Raw genomic sequence first — 20,658 nt, 5'->3', positions numbered from 1 at the left:
GCCTCAGATCACTTTGGACACCCGATGGTTGCAGCTACACCAAATCCTCACTGGGCAGGTCCCAGCAGTGTGAGCACAATGGTGGGCCCTTGGGTGCAGCCTGCCTTGCATAAGATACGCTGCTGATCCATCAGGGATGACACCAGACTCCGTTCCCAGCTGGCCAAGTGGCTGGAGGGCTTGAACATCTTGTTATCACTTCCAGAGTTTATTTTTAAACCTGTGGCTCCAATTTAAAGGTATCAGAAGCATGCACTGAGTGCAGGACCTCAAAATACTCTCCTGCTCCTCCTTCCCCTGCATTTCTGTCCCACCACTCCTGTCTTCATTTCCCCTCTCCAGACCTACAACATGAGCATGAGCTGAAAAACCTGCTCATATTGAAAGTTCCATGAAATCTACTCAATTCCCGAAAGTGTTCAAGGCCAGGTTAGATGAGACTTTGAGCAACCTGGCCTAGTGGAAGGTGCCCCTGCCCACGGCATGGGGATTGGAATGAGATGAACTTTAAGGTCTCTTCCAACCTAAACCATTTTGTGACTCTCTAATTCTATCATCTTTTCCTATTTGTGCCTCAGGCCAGGAGTGCTGCCAGGCAAACACACAGGGAGAGTCATGACACATCAATATGGGGACCTGGAAAGGTTGACCTCAAAGCCAACCCCAGGTAAACATGCCCTAGAAACCCCTGGGACGCTCAGAGGGAAATCCCATCCTGTCTTAACACCAGCTAATCTGGGGTTTAACTGAAATGGGAATGCCTGTTTTATGTGCACTGGCAGTCGGGATTCCCATGGGATGCATGTTGTACACAGGGGGAGTGTCTTGGTGTTTTGAGCTTCCACTTCCAGCAGACGGTAAATGCTGAAAGAATGGAGTCCAAAGCATCTGCAAAGCCTCCAAAGCTGGTGTGGAAGGAGATGGAAGCCTTACCACCAGAAGAAGAAAACTTAACAGCATCCACTCTATCCACAAACTGCATTTTACAGGACAACCTCTGCCCTACCCACCTTTGATCTGCTTTTCCGATGGCTGTTTCATGAGCCCAGCATGAGACCCTGCATTTCTTCCTTTCAAGGACTGCATCCCTATTGCTTTGTACAGGAAGAAGGAAGAAAATAGCAATTTACAGCTATTCCTGTGTCCAGCCTGAACTTTTCCCCAGTGAGAGCAGAGCTTCTGGAGTGACATCAGGGCTGGCATTCCTCATGGCTGCCATCTGCCCTGCCCAAAGCCTCACCTTCAGAGGAGACCTGGTGCATTTTATAGCAACAAACCCACAAGTACTTAGGGAGCTGAACATGTTATTCCTGGGCAGAAACACCCCCAGTGCAAGGCAAATCCAGGCAGGCAGCCTGGGGTGTTCTCATCCCAGATCCATACAAATTACTGGCACTGCAGATTATTCACTCTCCCAGTCACACTGTGGGGGGCCTCTTTGGGAAAAAAATAAATCCCAATTATTTTTTTCTAGGCAAATGAAAATTTTAGCATAGTTTAAAGCACCAAATCCCAGCCTGGGGGCTGTGGGCTGGGTGGGGTGGAGGTGATGATGAAAGGGCTAAGAGGTACCTGCCACGTATGTGTGCAGCCTGCCCGTCCCTTCGGGGGGATGGGGCACATTTCTATTTTCCTGAGTCACCCTAAATCATTTGGTCATGGTTTTTGGGGTGGGGGAACCAAGCCTAAATATGATGCACAGGAATTGTTTCAGCTGGGACCCGAATCTGGAGCCAGATGGATGGAGACAAGGTGCTAAACTTCAACCGCCCTCAGATTCTTCTTGCTCAGGTCTCTGTTATTTTACGTGGCTGAATATTTAAGGACAAATTACCACTGTTTTTCAGGAGGGAAAATGATTGCACTTGGGCGTGACAGTGGAGCTTGGTGGTCCCCAGGGAGCACATGTCTTCAGTGGAACCCTTTTCCCCAGGCACCGGCCAGACCTGGGCTCAGAGCTGTGGCTTTAAGCTTCTCGGAGGCTGGGGGTAAAGTGGCTTAATAGAGCTGGGATTAGCCAGGTCTGACAGTCCTCTCTCCTACTCAGGTCCTGGACTATTTATAGTCTGATGGGCCGTCAGGCTCTATTTCAGTGCAGAAGAGCAGTGCACTGCCCGGTTCTCTTTTTCCTGCCTGGGAAAAGGGGTGAAAATTAAAATTCTCTTTGCTGGAGAAGGAAAGGAGACTGGAGAGTTCCATCCCATGCTCACCTGGCCCAGCATCAGAGGGACTGGGATTTTTGTCATGCCCATCTTCACTGGCAAATGCAGCTGTGGCCCTGCTGAGGGCAGTTCGCAGGTTATCTGCAGCCCTTGTGTAAAAAAGGAGGAGATTATTTATTGGAAAAGCAATAAAATATGGAGAGAAAGAATAAGGGTTTTATATAACTCTCCCTCCCACACATTATCACACTTGCTGTCCATCTCCAGCACATCCAGACCTGTGATAACACTTCTACTCCTATCCCAAAACAAGGCTGGGGCAATCCCTTTAAACACTCTTAGACTCTTCTCCTTGGAAGTTTCTTTTTATTTTTTCTGGCATTCAGTGCATATTATGTTGTGCAAGGAATGCTAAATAGAAGTAAAAGATAGCTTTACTGTCATATTTCTAAGATAATATCAATAAGCTATATTATTTTTTAAAGCCTCCCTTTAAGCATTAATGAGAGGTTAGGAACATTTTAATCTACATTATGTGTAAGTTTTTAACCCTAAGTCTAGGAAGGTAAGAGTACCTTCCTAAGGGTACCTGATTTAGAGGGTACCTCTCTCCTCCCAGCACTTGTGGGAGCACAGCCCTTCTGCACCACTGGCCCCACCAGGGGGAGAGCAAGGGATGTGATATTTGGTGGTCCTGGGCCCACTCTAATCCTGACCCTTCATCCCAAGCTGCCATAAGGGGTCCAAGCCTCAGTAGATCAGCACTTCCATCATTTCCCCTGTTTTCCAAGAAGCTCTTCTTTCTGTCTCCCTCCACCCCTTGTCTTCCTCCCATCCCTCTATCTCTCCATCTCCCCATCCTTTCATCTCCCTCTCATTTCTTTATCTTCTTTCTCTCCCATCTCTCCATCTATCATCCCACCTTACTCCCATCCCTCTATATTCCATCCTGCTGTTTCCCCCTAATTTCAGTCTTGCATCCCTCCATCTTGCCATCCCTCCATCTTCCACCCCTCCATCTCTCTCTCACCTCTCCATCTCTCCTATTCCTCCATTTTCCCATCCTTCCACCTTCCCTTCATCCCTCTGTCTTCTATTCTGCTGTTTCCCTCCACATACCCTCCAGCTGCTATTTTCCATCCTTGTCATCTTCCATCCTTCCATTTCTCCCCACCTCTCCCCATCTTCCATTTCTCCCATTCCTCAATCTTCCTCCCATCCCTCTATCTCAGATCTCTCCATCTCCCTTTCATGCCTTCATCTTTCATCTTTCCTATTTCTCTATCTTTATCCTTCCACCTTCCTCCTATCTCTCTATCTTCCATCTTGCTGCCTCCCTGACTTCAGTTTTCCATCCCTGCATCTTCCCATCCCTTCATCCTCCTCCCACCCCTCTGTCTTCCATCCTGCTGTCTCCCTTCAACCTTTGCTTCCATCCTGCTGTCTCCCTCTGACTCCAGTCTTCCTCCTTACATCTTCCCATCCTTTCACCTTACACCCCTCCATCTCTCCCCCTCCTCTCCCATCCCTCCATTTTTTCCCATCCCTCCATCTTCCTCCCATCCCTTTATCTCCCATCCTTCCACCTCCTCCCCATCCTTACACCTTCCCTCCTCAGCCCCGTCCCCCGTCTCTCCCGCCTCTCCCTCCTCCTCCTCCTCCTCCTCCTCCTCCTCGTCCATCTCCTCCTCCCCGCGTCCCCCCCGCGCCTCCTCCTCCTCCTCCTCCTCCTCCCCCGCCCGGTACCGCATTGCCGTAGTGCGGGGGGGCCGCTGCATTGCGCTGCCGCCGTCGATAGGTGGGCCCCTCCCGCGGAGATAAAGCCGGCAGAGCCCAAGCCGGCAGCCTCTGGCCGCCCCGACCGCCGCCCCGGTAAGAGCTGCGGGACCGCGGCGGGATGGGGGGGACAACCGGGCTATGGGGAGGGAGGGGGGATGTCCTGCCCCAGAGGCTGCGGAGGATCAGTGCCCCCCCTCGGGTGTGTAGGTGCTGCCGGCCCCTGGAGTGGGGGGTACCCTCGGGGAGGGAGAGGATGGGGCTGGACCGTTCCTTCATCCCGCAGGTGCTTCTTCCCGCAGGTGGGAAATAACCCGCAACCCGCGGTGCTTCAGGGCATGAAATTCCTTCTAAATGTTGTGCATGAGGAGGAAAACTTGATAATCCCCTCTTCCCCCTCCCCGACCCCCCCCAATCCTCATTCCCCTCCTGCCCCCCCACTTCCCCCCCTTCGCCTTTAAGATCATAAAACCCTGGAATGATTTGGGTTGGAAGCGACCTTAAAGATCATATCGTTCCAACCCCCTGCCATGGGCAGGGATGCCTTTAGCAACGTGGGAAAAAAAAAAAAAAAAAGGCGGGGGAATAAATAAAATCCCCAATTCCCAAAGCGACCCCGCATCTCCCCCCTCCCCCCCGGGTGCCGGGGATGGGCAGCGGGGAGAGGGTCCCGCACCCAGGGCTGGGCGCTCCGGGACTGGGCATCGCAGCGGAGACGCAAAATGGCCAGATCCGGGCTGGCTGGGTTCAAGGGCAGGAGGGACGGGGCAGCCGGGGCTCCTGCTGTCCAGGGAGGCTTCTCGCCGGGAATATTATCACCCGCATGACTGAATCGCTATTAGAGCAGCAAACTCCTCCTGACCTCCTTTACTTCTATGGGCAGATTCGTGAAATTGGATTTTATTAGACGTCAGATTAAAGCTCCTAATTGTGCCGGGTTTGTGTGCAGCTGCAGAGCCATGGCAACGCCGGGAGATGCCAAGACAGCTCCCCGGATATACCCATTCGAGTTTTTAGCCTTCTCCCTCTGTTTCATCCAGTTTCATGGCAGCAAAATATAATAAACCCCCCCACTGCAGGCTCAGATGAGCCCTCGGCAGCCCGGCTATTCGCAGCCCTGCTTGGGGGAGCAGCCGAGGGCTATTTTTGTCCACCCCCGTTTTGCAGCCACCATGTTGTCACCCGAACTGTGCCCAGCTCGGGAGTGGCGAGGGCAGCCCGGGAGGACGGGCACCCTCGGCTCCTCCCAGGGCACCCACGACATGGGGGAGATGCCCTCGGGTTTGGAAAGAGCGAGAAAGGCAGCAAGGAGAGCAGCCCTGAGCCGGGGGAAGGTTTTCCAGGGAGGAAGGGCACCTTCGAAGCACCGATGACGTAGCCCTGGGAACTGGGGGTCTCCACGAGGAGGGCAAGATGCCGAAGAACATGGCATCTTGCTGAGACTTGGAGGCTGTGCATGGCAGCCAGAAATAGCCCGGCTGGCCTCCTCCGGGGGCGGGCTGGCTCCCACCCAGCATGGGCAGAGCTGCCAGACGAGGCCAGGCACCCCCGGCCGGGCTGGGGCGTGTGGTGCATCATGAAGGTGGGGCGAGGGGAGGAGAGCCATCCCCGATGGGCTGGGAGAGGGGGCTGGCACGGGGGCTCCTTTGACGCGCCTGCCTGTCCCCCCATCCCCCGTAGCCTCCCCAAAAAGGCAGCTGCATTCCCACATCCCCCCCCAGCGCCGCCCGCCCCGGCCAGCCCCGCGTAGCCCACCAGCATGGGGAAGGAGAAGACGCATATCAACATCGTCGTCATCGGGCATGTGGACTCTGGGAAATCCACCACCACCGGGCACCTCATCTACAAATGCGGGGGCATCGACAAACGGACCATTGAGAAATTCGAGAAGGAGGCTGCCGAGGTGAGGAGCCCGTCCCCCAGCGTGCCCCCACCCCTCAGTGCCACCCGTGGGGTTGCTCCACGCCGATATCCACAAGTATCCCACAGGCAATATTCCCCTTTTGCTGGCGCTGCCCTTCCCTTCCCTTCTATTTCTCCCTTTGTTCCCGTCTATTTTTTACCCTCTGCACCCCTGGGTCTTCCCGACTTCTCTGGCCTTGGGAAAATAGGCCATTTGGGCACTCGCCACCCTCTTTTCTGGAGCTGGGAGACTCCCTGCTGCTGGTTGTTAATGAGGGCAGGGGAATGGCAAGGTCTGCAGGATGGGTTAGGGAACCAGTGGTAAGCGCCAGGATTCTGGAAAAGCCACAAACCATGGTGTTTCAGGGCATGAAATTCCTTCTAAATATTGTGCATGAGGGTGACAACCTGATAAATCTTCACTGCCTAGTTCAGGGCTCCCCGAATTTCCCTCTGAAACACCAGCTTCCAGTGCCTGCTGGAGAGATGATGCAGCATCAGCTGGACCACTCATTTGATCCAGTTAAGAAAGCCATTTTCCTCGAGAAGGTCGTCTGATGTGTAGTGTGATTGGTAGCCTTTAATTCAGAAAAGCTGGCTGGAAATTTGAGCCTTTAAGTTAAATTCTGTTGTTTCACTCTTATAATGGTGGCATTTGTAACAGTTTAATAGTACGTGCATTTAGCAGGCTGTGACACAGCAAAGCACCACCCAGTACCTGTAATGTGGCAAAGCCCAAGATTAAAGAGGAAGAAATAGTCTTGAGAAGAAAAGTGTGAATTGGAAGCCCTGAGAAATTAATGATGGTAAATTCTAGAGAGGTGGGTGAGCCGGGAACAGCCTGGCTGTGTTAAGGATAGGGCAGCTCCTGTCACTCAGAAGATGGCTTGTCGTCATCGCTCCGGGAATCTTTAATGCAGATATCCCTCCTTTTTCTCCTCCCTCCCCCTTTTTTTTTTTTCTGGTCAAGATCATTTTTCATTAAAAAAAAAAGAGATTTACAGAGCTGCCACTCTTGATTTGACATTTTGCTGTCTGTCTTAACCCTTTTAATTTGCCGATGGCATTCGAGCTAAACCCCCCATTTTCCTGCCTCGCTCTCAGCCCTTTTTTCCCCATCCTTTAAATGAACACCTTCTTCTTCATACAAAACAATCCCTTCCCCCTGCTTTAAAATGATTGCTGATATCCCTCCATATTTCCTCCCTCCTTTATCTACAGATCAGATAAGGCATGATAAGGTTATCATAGGTGTGATTGCAGCAATTTTAATTGAACAGACACTTTCACTGACTTGCCAGAATACCCGGGGACCGGAGGCTGCTATTAATAGCCTATTGACTGAGCTTACAGACTCCATTTTCTGATGCAGGGCTGGGGAAGGGTTTTCTTCCATTAGGTGGCATTCACAGGAAATGGAGGCCTGCATGCACCCAAAAAGCCAACAAAAAAACCCCAGGGTCTGCTATTTTTTTTTTTTTTAAAAGAAGAGAGCAAGGATTTTTCCTTTTTTTTTTTTTTTTTTTCTTTTGACTCAAGGGCAGAAGTAACAGTATCTCTGAAAGAAGAGTTGTTCTATTTAAAAAAAAAATAATAAATAATTGGCATTTGTAGTCTCCGAATAGAAAGTTGTCCCTTCGCTGGGGTTTGTTCAGGGAAAATCAGGCTGTTTTTGGCACTGAACAGGGAAGGTATTGTGCAAAGCTAGATAATACCCTGAGTTTTTCAACACCGGCTCTGGGTAACTGAATATACCCCGTGAAAGGAGGGAAACTGTTTGCTAAATAAAGGATCTCATTTGTCCTCACGTTATGTGTGATGCTGAGCTCTGGGGGGGTTTCATGCGTGATGTGACCAGCTGTTTGTGTGTGTGGATGTGGCTGATGGCAATGAGGGCTGATTCCCACTCAGCTCCCACAGGAGAGCCAGGGGGTCTACTCTGTGTCTCAGTTTGCCCATCCAGAAGTGAGGGAATAGCCTGCTGATGGAGGAAAGGCTGTGGGATGTGCTGGTTGAGCTCCTGCCTGAGAACAGCCCATTGTTGATGCATTGCACAAATGCACCCTTCCTTGCTGTGTCTCCGTTCCCAGCATGTTGTAATGACTCCTCCCTGGCAAGAGGGGAGTTGGATGTGCATGCTGGAAAGGGTTAACCTTGGCCCATCCCTGGAACTGTTCAAGGCAAGGCTGGATGGGGCTTGGAGCAATCTGGTCTGGTGGAAGGTATCCCTGTCCATTGCAGGGGGGTTGGAATGAGATGATCTTTGAGGTCTTTCCCAACCCAAATCATTTTGTGATTCTATAAACCTCAAAGCTCCTGCTCTATCCCCTTGCTAAATTCCATGTCAGTGGGATGCTCAGGAGCAGAGATCTGATTCTGGATTTTTCCATCCCAGTGAGAGCTCGCAGCTTCTCTGTGGAGATGGGGCAGCATACTCTCAGCCTGGTGTCCCCTCTGAGGAGGGGAAGGTTTGCCTCTGGCTTTAGGATTTTGCCTGTAATCCTCCAGAGCAAGCTGCAAAGTCATCGTGGCACTCAGCTGTTATGAAACAGGCTGTCACCATTAATTCCTTGTGCTGGCTGGGAGTGGGGTTGGAGTGTGAGAGCTGGGGCAGACCAGCCCCTGAGCATGGTGTGGGCAGGTTTGGATGTGATGCTGCATTAGCTTTCTTGGCCAGGCTCATCACTGAAGTGTTTGGTACCTGCCATAGGGTAGCAATTCCCTCTGATCCATGATTTATAACTGGCCTGAAGAAACCCCAGTTGCAGGGAACAGTTGGATGGATGGATTGGTGGATGGATGGATGGATGGATGGATGGGAGCAGGGTATCACAGCTCTGAACTTGCATAGCAGTGGGAGCCCATTAAATCATACACAAATGGCCTAAATTCCTTTCTCTGTCTTAAAAAAACCCTCATATCTGAGGCCAAGAGCTGATGATTGATGCTCATTAACCCTTTTGCTTTGGCCAGGCTCCCCAGACTGCACCAGCACACAGCGTGGTCAGCAAGGGGTGGGCTCATCCTGCCCATCTCCACCTTGGCAGGATCCCAGCTCAGACTGGGAGCACCACCTCCATGCTGGAGGGAGATCTGGCTCTCCCTGATGTCATGACGTCAAAGGACACAACCCAAAGGGGAAGGCAGTTCAGAAGTGCCACTGTGGTTTACCAGGGAATGTGCTTTATCACAGGGCAGAGAGATTTACTGTAGCTAATCTCCCCCAGCGTGATTTTATGCATTACAATGTTGGCTGAGATTTTGGCCATTTGGCAACAACAGTTGGTCTGGCTGCAGCTCACAGCAGCTTTTCCTGTGAATTTGCACACTCTGTGGCAAAAATCAATCATGTTTCTATTCTGCTCGTAGCAACCATCTCTCATTTCATTTTCTTTTAACCCGTTCCACTCCTATACCTCTGTCACTCACACAGCAATGCCCTTTCCCACCAACCAGCTGCCTCACAGGTTTGATTCATAGATTAAAATCATAGAATCAGAGAACCATTTATTTGGGAAAAGCCCTCTGAGATCATCTAGTCCAACCATTCACCCAGCACTGCCAAGCCCACCATGAGACCATGCCTATAAGTGTGCATCACTGTGAAACCATGGGAAATAGAACAAGATGTCATAAACAGACCTTTTTCAATAACTGCATTAAGATTAGGAAATGAGATAAGTATATAAACATCCTCTCAGTGGTATTTAGTATGACAAGAAGCAGCTTTCCACATTGCTGTGCAGTTCACCATGATCTCCCAGCAGCAGGGCAGGACCGTGGTGTTGCGTGGAGAAAACCTCATGGGATGCTGGCTCCAGGTCCTGCCCATCCAGCCCCACTCACAGATTCACTTCATGGCTCTTCTTCCAGCCTGTTCAGGAACATGTTGAGAACAATATCTCATTTCTCCTGTATTTATTAGTGACTAGATCATGGCTGTCACTGAATTTAGGGAATTTTGCCTTCAATGTTTGCAATGTGACCCTTTGCCTGTGTGAGCTTGGGAGGTGTCCTGGAGGGTGGGTGGCCATCACCAGTGCTGTGGGCTTGGATTTCTCACTTGGTTCTTGTCTCTGTGTTGGCCAGATGGGGAAGGGGTCCTTCAAATATGCCTGGGTGCTGGACAAGCTGAAGGCTGAACGTGAGCGTGGCATCACCATTGACATCTCCCTGTGGAAGTTTGAGACCACCAAGTACTACATCACCATCATTGACGCACCTGGGCACAGGGACTTCATCAAGAACATGATCACTGGGACCTCCCAGGTGAGAAATGGGAGCCAGGGAGTGGAGGGTGCTGAAGGTGGGAGGCTGAGACTTACTGACAAGCCCAGGATCACATAGGTGCTGTTTTAGTCCTTTAGGAGGTGGGTGCTAGAGAAACAAGACATAGAGGAGCATTGAGCAATGTCCACCCATGAAGATGGGTGACACCAGGGCACCCAGCATACCATAGTTTGGAACTTCCCTGGGCATCTGGGAGGAAGGGTGTTTTGGGGAACAGAGAGGTGGTTTCTCCACCTACATGAGAAGGTGGGGATGACTATGGGCCTCTCTGGGAGCTGGGATGCTGTGAGCTACATGCCTTTGTGTGAGGATATCTCCACATCCTCAGCCAAATGAGGTGTACAAGAAACTTTCAACAATCCATTATGTTTTGTTGGATAAAGGAGACTCCACAGATCTTTTCTCCTTTCTTTTCCTTGAAGCAGCTGTCTTTGTCCCATAAGCCACATCATATTGCCAAACTCAATGGTCTGCCTTTCCAGGGTAGGGTGGTTTCCCCTCATTACACTGCTGGACATTCCTGCATCTCCCTGTGGTTGGTGGGTGCTGGATGAACCCCACTACATGCCCAGTGAGATCCCCATGGTGATGCCAGATGGGCTGGGCATGGATTTCTGTCAAACCCAGGCAGCTTCTGCTGTGGGCTCTGGGTACAGAAGTAATCTGGGGAACATGGTTTCTGTGTCTGGAGTCTCACCCATCACCCAGGGAGGTTGTTTGCAAGACTTCAGTAGTTTTTTAAATGAGACCTTGTCTGTGGATAATCAAGATGAGGTCCTGCTTGGAGTCATGCAGCCTCAAGGGGTCCATCCTGGTTTCCCATCCATGTTGCAGAAACATGTGGATTTGGCAAGTCTGAAACAACACAGTTGGGTCAGTTCTGAGTCAGCAGGGTTATGGGTAGCAGCTGGCAGAGAGCCTGTCCCAGCCACGAGTATTGCTCATCTGGGACGCACTCAAAGCCCTCAGGGGTGTCACCAGGGCTGTGCTCCCTGGGGACAGCAGCACTTCATTAGCTCTCTCCTCCCAGGCTGACTGTGCCGTCCTGATCGTCGCTGCCGGCGTGGGTGAGTTCGAAGCCGGCATCTCCAAGAATGGGCAGACCCGTGAGCACGCCCTGCTGGCTTACACCCTGGGGGTGAAGCAGCTCATCGTGGGCATCAACAAGATGGATTCCACAGAGCCCCCGTACAGCGAGAAACGCTACGATGAGATCGTCAAGGAGGTCAGCGCCTACATCAAGAAGATCGGCTACAACCCAGCCACAGTTCCTTTCGTGCCCATCTCGGGCTGGCATGGAGACAACATGCTGGAGCCCTCTCCCAATGTAAGTGTGTGTGGTGTTAGACTTCTCCCCCCATCCTGATGATCCTGACCCGGGCTGGACATGATCTCCATGCTCTGAAAACATTTCAGGCACCCGTTGGGCACAACGGCCTGTGCTGGCAGCAGAGATGATGTGACATGTGGCTCTGATTGACCCCAGGCAGGATGAATGGGTGCACTACTTGTGGGCACTCTGGGTGCTGTACCCTGGCCAGACAGCCCAGGAACTAGACATGAGCATCTTCAGGAGATGATCTGTCTTGCTTTACTTCTGGGCTGGGATTTGAAGTTTTCACATCGTCAGTCTCATGGTGACGTTGGAGCCTTCCTCTGCAATTGTCACTCTCAGCAGGAGCATCGTGTGTGTTTTTAGGGCATTGTTTTCTGGGGGAAATAACACGAGCTGGTCTCAGGCTTGGAATGGTTCCCACTGTGCAGCCTGGCTCCCTTGTGCTGGGTATCAGGTCCACTTTCCCATCAATTCTGTGTGCCACTGGGGTGGCTTCATCTCCTGTTCCAGTGCTGGGATCTCACTTAAGGTGACATTTTCTTGAGGAGGTACCAGATTTCCCATGCCCAAACCATGATTCCCTAGAGCATCCATCTGGAGCTGGTCCTTGTCCAGCTGATTTTTACAATACCTCTCCCTCTGTAATGGGGATGGTGGGGAGACAAAGGCAGGGTGCTCTGGGTGGGCCTGTGCCATCATTTCGTGTGACGGAAAGAAGAGCTTAAGAGGGACAGAGGCTTCTTGGCAGACAGGCTGCTGATAACAGTTGTTACTCTGACACTGTTTTATTGGAGAAAAAGCTACCTCAGCTTTAGTTTACTAAAGAAAAGATGGGCTGGAAAGTTCTGGCCAGAGGAAAGTCCCTGCTCTTCTAATGATGTGTCTGTGACCTTGAACAAGTTGCTCAGATGAGAAACCTGAGTGATCTCTTGTGAAACCAATGGGAAATTTGATGCTTAAGGGGGCTTAAAGACATCACCCGTGGATTACTGGGCAGGGCTTTGTGATGAGGGAGGCAATACAAGAGTACAGCAGCAACTGAAGGAGTTGGGGATCGCAAGCCTGAGCTAAAGGAGTGTTGCAATGCAAACTCACACCATCGTGAAATGCAGCTCCTGCCTTGCACAGGAAAGGCAGCTCTCTTGGGCTGGCTTGGAAGGAAGGAATTGTTGGGGTGCTTGGGAGATTCCTGTTCCCTGCAGAGCAGAGCTGGGATAAAGGTCAGCCAAGGCTGTGCCAAACCCAGCCCCGTGGTTCCTGGGCGTCTCAAATCAGGCAAATCCCAAATGTCATCAGCTGCTGGGCCGGGAAGATGATCCCGAACAAATATCCTATTAATAGGCTGTAGAGGGGAGGCACAGAGCATGAGAGGCTCAGTGGTCCCTTTCCTCTGGAGGGGTCTCAGGGCTGGTTCTCAGTGTGATGTGCTGCCCAAGAGAAAGCAAGGGCTTAAATAACTGTCCCTGTTGTCATAAGGAGGCAGCTGGCTCCTGGGTGGGTTCCCAGGAGCTGCCTGAGCTACGGAACTGGGAAGAGAGCCTGGCCTAGTCTGGAACAGCATGAGATTTGCTGGAGAGGGTGCAGAGACAGACTCATCTTCCCAATATTACAACACCTCTAGGCAAGCTTGAGCAGGAAACTGGTGCAGATATCTCTCCTCCCCTTCTTCGCCTGAAAAAAGCTCTGATCCTTTTCAGTCACAATTTCTGGACAGGTTTCACTGAAGCACAAGGCAGTCAAGTGACTTGTTTGTCAGGGGACTTATCAGAAAGTGGGGATTGGAGCCATGACATCCCTGCAGTTCCTGTCACCTCTGAGCAAGGGGGGGTGTGGTGGTACATCAGGCTGGAGCCAGCTCTGTGTGGGAGACTCAGCCCACATCGCTGTTGCACAGAATCCCAAGGCCAACTGCAAAAAAATGACAGCTGGGCCATGCTTCCATCAAAGTTTGACATTTAAGAGCTTTTTGGCAAATGGGGTTTTCTGTGAAGCAGTTTTCTCTTGCTGCAGCTGGCAGAATGGGGCCATTCTGTGTGGTTTGGGAGATCAACCCATGGGATGATGCAACACAAATGCACCCATCTGTGGTGCAAGGGAGTGAGGTGGCCTGGCTCTGCATCCTCAGCACTGGGGTGTGTGGGTGGGGGTGTTGGGATGCTCATGGGCTGGGGAAAATCAGAGAAAGAGGACTGCTCTGTAAAATAGACTTAGGGTGCAAAAGAGCTGGAGCTCAGAAGTTATTGTGGGGGGCTGGGAGCTGAAGCTTGCCTGCCTTGCAGGGTTTGGCCATATCCTGCTTTTGCCATAGGAGTGGTGGAGTAGGAACTGCTGCTTGGGAAGCAGATTTGGGGAATACATAAGAGAGGTTTTATCATAAGAGAGGTTTTATTTTGTTGGCCATAGAAGGCAGCACAAACCAGGGTTTGCAGTTTCTTCTCACCTTGGAGCCACACTGGGGTTTCACAGAAGAGCTTTGCTCCCAGCAGGTATCTAAGCACACCTTTATCTGATTTTTGAGACGTCAGAACTTCCCTGGATAGAGGGACGGCTCTGACAGCCAGGTGTCACAGGCAAAGGTTGCCATTTTCCCCTGTCCCCAAGCTGTGAGGGGCAGAGGGATGGGAGCTGCAGGCATATGGTGACTGTCACCCTCGAGAGCAGAGCCTGCGGGCAGGCGGCCGCTGGGGCAGCTGCTGGCACAGGTCCCTGCCCCGCATTTTTGGGCCATGCAGCAGCAGGCTGGGAGAAGGTCTGAGTCATCCTGTGCATCACATGAGGCTCCCTCACTGGCTGGATGGAGTTATCATTTTGCCAAGCTGTTGCCTGGCACTGGGACTGGCTGCATGGCAAGAGCTGCAGTGCCCTGGGGAGAACCCACTGCAGAAGTGTCCTCAGGCTCCTCCTGCCACTGTCACCAAGGAAGACAAATGGTGTCAGGCGTGACCCCCTGAAAGGGGCTGATCTGAACACCTTGGGTGCAGGCTGAGTTCCCTGGCTGCACCCAGCTCTTTTCCTCGCTTCTTCCAAAAAGTAGTACAGATTGCAGGATAGGTAACCAGCCTTGGCATAGCCTTGTCCTCCAGGGATGGTGTGAAACTAGGGGCACTTTAGGGGTCCCGTTTCACCCCAGCCCTATTCCTGTTGCCAAGTGCCACTGGTATTGGTGCCTGAGGGAAAAACCGTGTCCACAAGGTTTATGATGGATTTGGGGCACATGGGAAGCATTTGACCTCAGAATGGGAAAATATTGTCTAACCCTCTCTGTCTGCAGGGAATGGCCTTGCAGACTCTGATCTCTGCTTGGTCTATTAGGGTTGCAACAGAATCGGGACTGAATTTTTTTTGCTGGAAAGCTCCAGGTGTTGCTACAGGTTCCAGATGTGCAGCATCACACCAAGAAAGCACAGCAGTTTCCTGCATCAAACCACAGCTCCTGCCAAGCACGTTTCCATTCATCTCTGCTTCTTTTCTGACCAGTTTTAGCTTCACGGGTTCAATTTAGGACTGGAGCAGGGAGTACCTGTGAAAAACAATTCTGTCCCTCAGCAGCCCCAGTGTAAGGCCGAGTTTCCAGCATCCTCCCAAGCCAGGGTTTAAAATCCAGACCCCAGAGGGGTGATAGCAGGAACAAGTGGGGAGAAGCATCTGTGGAACTTGCCTTGAAGAATCTTGGATCCCTGAACTGAAGGCTGGGTGCTTTGTAGGTGGGACTTGGCTGCAGAGCCTGTGGTCCCTGTGCTGGAGGCAGCATTGCTGGAGGGCTGGACCCAGGGAGCTGGTGCAGTGCCTGTGGGTTGGTACTGGAAGTGGGAGCTGTGAGTTTGCTGGTTTTAACCACTTCCCTTCTTTTTCTTCTGTTAATGGATGCCTTACTTATTTCTAGAAGAGAGAGGGGCAGATTGAGCAAAGGGGGGCAGATAAGCCTGCAGGGATGGTGGAGTAGAAGGTGTTCCCAAGCTCCCAGGTGAAGGCAGGACAGGGCTGGACTGACTCCATGGAGGTTGCCCTGGTGGGACATCTCTCTGGGTTCACCTCTGGATGCTGAGGACAGGCACACTCAGTGCATGTTGGAAGTGTTCAAGGACAGGTTGAACAAGGCTTGGAGTAACCTCATCCAGTGGAAGGTGTCCCTGCCCATGGCAGAGGGGTGGAATGAGATGGTCTTCAAGGTCCCTTCCAACCCAATTCTGTGATTCTGTGATTCTCTTTCCAGATGCCTTGGTTCAAAGGCTGGAAGGTGGAGCGCAAAGAAGGCAATGCCAGTGGGGTGTCCCTCTTGGAGGCCCTGGACACCATCCTGCCCCCGACCCGCCCCACAGACAAACCCCTGCGCCTGCCCCTCCAGGATGTCTACAAGATTGGAGGTGAGAAGAAGCCTGGCCAGTGTCCCTCTTCCCTCTACTTTAACTGAAGTCTTCATTCCATGGAAATTTGGGAATGACATTTCCGGGTGTTGGGAAACTTGAGGGATTAGACTCTTCAAACTAGAGATAATACTGGGGAGAAGTGTGATAGCTGCAGGGCAAAGACCCCATTTGAACCTGGGCTGTCTGGGGTGGAGGTGGACATTGCCAAAGGTTCCCAGGAGCAGCAGGTTTGTGAGCTCTCCCTAGGGAACACGTGATGCCAAAATGGCTGCCAGTCTGTGTGCCCCAGAGGTCAGGGCTGGCCTGGCGAGTTGGAGGCAGCAAAAAACATTCTGTGACCCAGATGAGGGACAAGACCAGCAGGGAGGGCCACTGAAGCTGATGCCTCGACCTGCCTGTGCTTCCCAAATGCTGGTGTCCATCATCAGCACCTCCGCCTGTCGCGCTGGACCATGGCACAGCCATGTAGGGAGCGCGTGTCCCCTTCCCTCTGGAGAGGTGATGGGGACACTTTTCTGAGTTATAAATACCCCGTGAGCTCTCTGACCTGTTGGCAGCAGTGGGCATTCCTGCTGACTCCTCAGCTGCTGGATTCGGCAGGCACAGCCTTTTCCAGCCCTTTTCCACATTTTTCCAAGGGCACACGCACTGCAGAAGCCAGGCATGGATTGAGCATGGGATTTAGCAGGGTTTTTAATGTAGCCTTTTGTTTGTGATGGAGATGAAAGGTGGTGAGCAGGTGAGCAGGTCTGTGACCTCCCCTAGCTCAGCTGTCAAAGAGATCTGGTTTTACCATGAGGCAGATCCTTGGGAAGCAGAGACACCACAAGAAGAGGGGAGGTGAGGCAGCAGGGTGGATGTGGAAGAGCAGATGCCTCCAGTTAACCTTGCCAACCTCTTTTCAAGATTGGTTCCTCTAAACAATCCTTCACCTCCCTCCAAAGGGGAATTTTACCACAGTCCCCTGATAACACAGGGTATAAAAGATCCCCTTCATTTAGCAAGCCACCCTGACAGCTGGTGGTGTGGCCACCAGGGATGTGGACAGTGTTGTTGCACACATGCTGTGATGACCCAGTCCTCGATGCAGGAGATGCCACAGCCACTCCAATGAGAGAGCTTTCAGGGCACATGGATTGCTCAGAGATATCTTGCTTTTGCTGAATCCAGGCTACGGCCCAGGGATATACCAAGCAGATTACATTTTGTTGTGCTCTGTCCTTGTCTCCACAGGGATTGGCACAGTCCCCGTGGGCCGAGTGGAGACTGGAATCCTGCGGCCTGGCATGGTGGTCACCTTTGCGCCTGTGAACATCACCACTGAGGTGAAGTCCGTGGAGATGCACCACGAGGCCCTGAGCGAGGCTCTGCCTGGGGACAACGTTGGCTTCAACGTGAAGAACGTCTCGGTCAAGGACATCCGCCGCGGGAACGTCTGCGGGGACAGCAAGTCGGACCCGCCGCAGGAGGCAGCGCAGTTCACATCTCAGGTGAGTGGAGATGGTGCTGCCACCATGCGCGGTTTGTCACCGTCCCCCAGCCCCCAGCCTTGCCCTAACACTGCTCTGTTCCCCCCAGGTGATCATCCTGAACCACCCTGGCCAGATCAGTGCTGGCTACTCGCCCGTCATCGACTGCCACACCGCACACATCGCCTGCAAGTTCGCCGAGCTGAAGGAGAAGATCGACCGGCGCTCCGGCAAGAAGCTGGAGGACAACCCCAAGTCCCTGAAATCGGGTGACGCAGCCATCGTGGAGATGATCCCTGGCAAGCCAATGTGTGTGGAGAGCTTCTCCCAGTACCCACCCCTTGGTAAGGGAATGGCTCTTTGGAGGTCTCTTGTGGAGGAGCATGAAGGCTCTGTGGGTGTGGAGCTCACATCAGATGTGCTGAGCCTCTCCCAGTATCCCCCACTGGTCAGACTGGGGTGGGAGCTGAGGATGTTTGTTGCTCCTCCATGTGCTGGTGGGCTGGGACAGACTCTCTGCTAAGCTGTGTTTCCAAAAGTAAGTCTGGGCTTTCCCTCTGGGAGCAACAAGACCTTTCCTTCATGGTTACTAAACCTGATAGTTTGTGAACACAGAGGCATTTTTCAGTTTCCTCATCTCTGCTCTAAAAGAAGTGGTCAGGAGAAGAAAGAGGGAAGTTTGCACAGTAGAGGCCACCTTTTAATTCAGGGAACTGCTGTGCTTAGATTCTAGAATGGTCTGGGTAGGAAGGGACCTTAAAGAGCATCTCATTCCGACTCCCTGCCATGAACAGGGACACCTTCCACTAGAGCAGGCTGATGTTGCACATCTGGAAGCTCTGCAGCTTGCAGAGAACAGGCGTGATCTAAATTTAATAAATACTAATTTAAACAGAGGGGAGCCTCAGGACCAGCTTGGTGGTCAGAGTGAGGGTTGATAGCTCAGGGCTGGTTCCCGTGGGAACCCGCTCCAAGGAGATGGGTGTAGATCCCCCGTCACCCTCCCAGAAGAGTGTTCCCCTCACGCCTCCCCGCTCTCCATCCCACAGGCCGCTTCGCTGTCCGTGACATGCGGCAGACCGTGGCCGTGGGCGTCATCAAGAACGTGGAGAAGAAGAGCGGTGGGGCCGGCAAAGTCACCAAGTCTGCCCAGAAGGCCCAGAAGGCTGGCAAATGAATCGTGGGCTCCCAGTGCATCGCGCAGAAACCATCCCTGACACCAGGACGCTGCCACCGTCTCCCCCGGGCGCACGTGTGCACATCAGCTTGTAAGAGTTTATATGTCAACGACTGGATGCTCACCATTAAGGTCCAGTGGAAATTCTTTAAAAGGAAAAGCATGTTCCAGCGTTTGTGAGGCTTCATGTTAATTTTACCAATAAAACTGGTACAACATCCACAGTGGAAAACAAACAAACAAACAAACAAACAAAACCCAAACAAACAAAAAAACCAACAACACCCAAAAAAACCAAAACCAACCAACCAACCAACCAACCCAAAAGGTGTGGAGCTGTGTGTGTGTGTCTGTCACTGGGAGAGACTGGGTTGGGTGGGGGTTGGGTGGTCCCACTTAGAGCAGATAGTGGGGATGGGCATAGGAGAGGATGGGATGGAAATTTGCAGGAAGCAGGGGAGTTGGGCACTCATTCAGGGTGTCACTCAGCACCCAGCCCTTCCCCAGCTCACACTCCTTAACCGATGCAGATACCTGGGCTGATTCCCCCAGCCTAAAACAGCAGCTGCTCTTACAGCAGTTTTAATACTCTCCTTAACCTGCTCTGGTATCATCTGTCAGGGCCTTTATTATCATTTTTCTTCATGCAAAATAAGCTTAAGTTAACTTCCTAGAGTTATGCCATTGAAAGAAAGGAAAATGGCATCCCCCACCCCTCCTGGAAGGGTGAGCAGCATCAGTTTGATTTATTGTAATATCCCACCATTCTGGAAGGAGTGACAGAGGCTGCCTTGTCTCTTCATATGCTTCTTCATCTCTCACATGGTGGATCCCCCAGCCCTTTCCAAACAGCACAACGGGAACATTTCTCCCTGACTGAAGCCCAGACATGACTCAAGACTCCCAAGAAGCCCCAAAACTCATGATCTTCACCCAGGATGGTGTCTTGTCTCCCATTACAAACTTGCAGCCTGGGGCAAGGTGTGCGCCTTTCCCAACTCCACCCAGTGCAGCTGTCCCAGTCCAAAGGGTTGTGGTTGCTGAGTGGTTAGGATTGACCAAAAACCAACAGCCAGGAGCTCTGAGGAGGGACAGAGTGGGAGCACCAAGTGCAAGAAGGAGCGGGAGGTGGCACAGCGGGGCAGGGAGATGGAGGGAGGTGCTGTGAGAGATGCTGCTTCCACCACAGCACCCTGGGGACATTTCCAAGGGACTTTTCCTCCCTGAAGGCTCCATTAGCCATGTGCTGGGGCATCCTGAGGTTGTTTGTGCCCATGACACAGCTTTTAGGAGAAGCCAAAGTGCCCAGAGCAGGCTCCTTCCCAGGAGCTCTCTCTCTCACCACCCCCATCCACCAGCTTCATCTGTAGAAATCAATGTGATGCCCAAGGTCTTTGTAGTGTTTGGGCTCTATGAAGTGCCATGTCCCTGGCATGCCACAAATTGGAAGGGGATCTGGGGATCCCTGCAGGCACAGCACGACCATGGGAGAAGGCTGTTTTCCCACTGATAGTTTAATCTCATCTTCCAGCTCCTCCTGCATTTCCCAGCTCCTGAGGCATGTTGTTCCCAGGCCAGCATGGCAGACTCGTGGCCCTTCCTGAGTATTTCCAAGGAGGAGAACATCTTCATGTGCATGTTTTTCCTCCATCCTTAAAAGCACTGGGAACAGGAACTCCTGTGGGAATATCACTCCCACGCTGTTCAGGAACCTCCAGCTCTCAGGTCCCCAGGGGAAGCCAGTCCCTGCCACAGCAGCAGGAGTGGGGACAACCTTGGGGTCAGGTGAGGGACAGAGAAGAGCAGGCACAAAGTCTGCACCTCTATTGCTATTTTAAAAGCAAAAACAAGTCTGACAAAACCACAGCTACGTTTCCACAGAAATATGCCAGGGGAGCTGTGAAAGACGCGCTGGTAGCAGCACACAAGTGGTGTGGTAATTAACAGTGGGACTGCAGAACAGGAAAAATATAAACCCCCGAGGATTTAACTCAGACTTGCTCATGGCTCACAGCAGGGCTGAATTTTCAACCTGATTTCACTGTGAGGTGGCACCCCAGGTGATCTGCAGGAGCAGAAAGAAGTGAGATGTCAGCAGCAGCAGCATCCCCCATTTTGGAGGATTTGGGTCAGGATCTGTAGAGAGGCAGAATTAACAGAAATATTGTAATTTAAACCT

The 20,658-nt window shown here is 52.0% G+C and overlaps 1 protein-coding gene across 1 annotated transcript; it reads left to right on the top strand.

Annotated features, from left to right (window-relative positions):
* Positions 1–3,870: 3,870 nt before the first annotated feature.
* EEF1A2 (eukaryotic translation elongation factor 1 alpha 2) lies at positions 3,871–18,701 on the top strand. Its single transcript, XM_027645871.1, has 8 exons — positions 3,871–4,034; positions 5,619–5,841; positions 9,930–10,109; positions 11,161–11,457; positions 15,680–15,830; positions 17,067–17,323; positions 17,412–17,646; positions 18,352–18,701. Exons 2-8 carry the CDS (start codon positions 5,698–5,700, stop codon positions 18,477–18,479), a joined length of 1,392 nt encoding a protein of 463 aa, XP_027501672.1. The 5' UTR covers positions 3,871–4,034; positions 5,619–5,697; the 3' UTR covers positions 18,480–18,701.
* Positions 18,702–20,658: the final 1,957 nt, after the last annotated feature.

This window comes from Corapipo altera, unplaced genomic scaffold, assembly GCF_003945725.1.
Source record: "Corapipo altera isolate COAL_440 unplaced genomic scaffold, ASM394572v1 64, whole genome shotgun sequence".
Taxonomy (NCBI): domain Eukaryota; kingdom Metazoa; phylum Chordata; class Aves; order Passeriformes; family Pipridae; genus Corapipo; species Corapipo altera.
The sequence above is the reverse complement of the archived record's forward strand: the minus strand, read 5'-3'. Positions and strand labels throughout refer to the sequence as shown.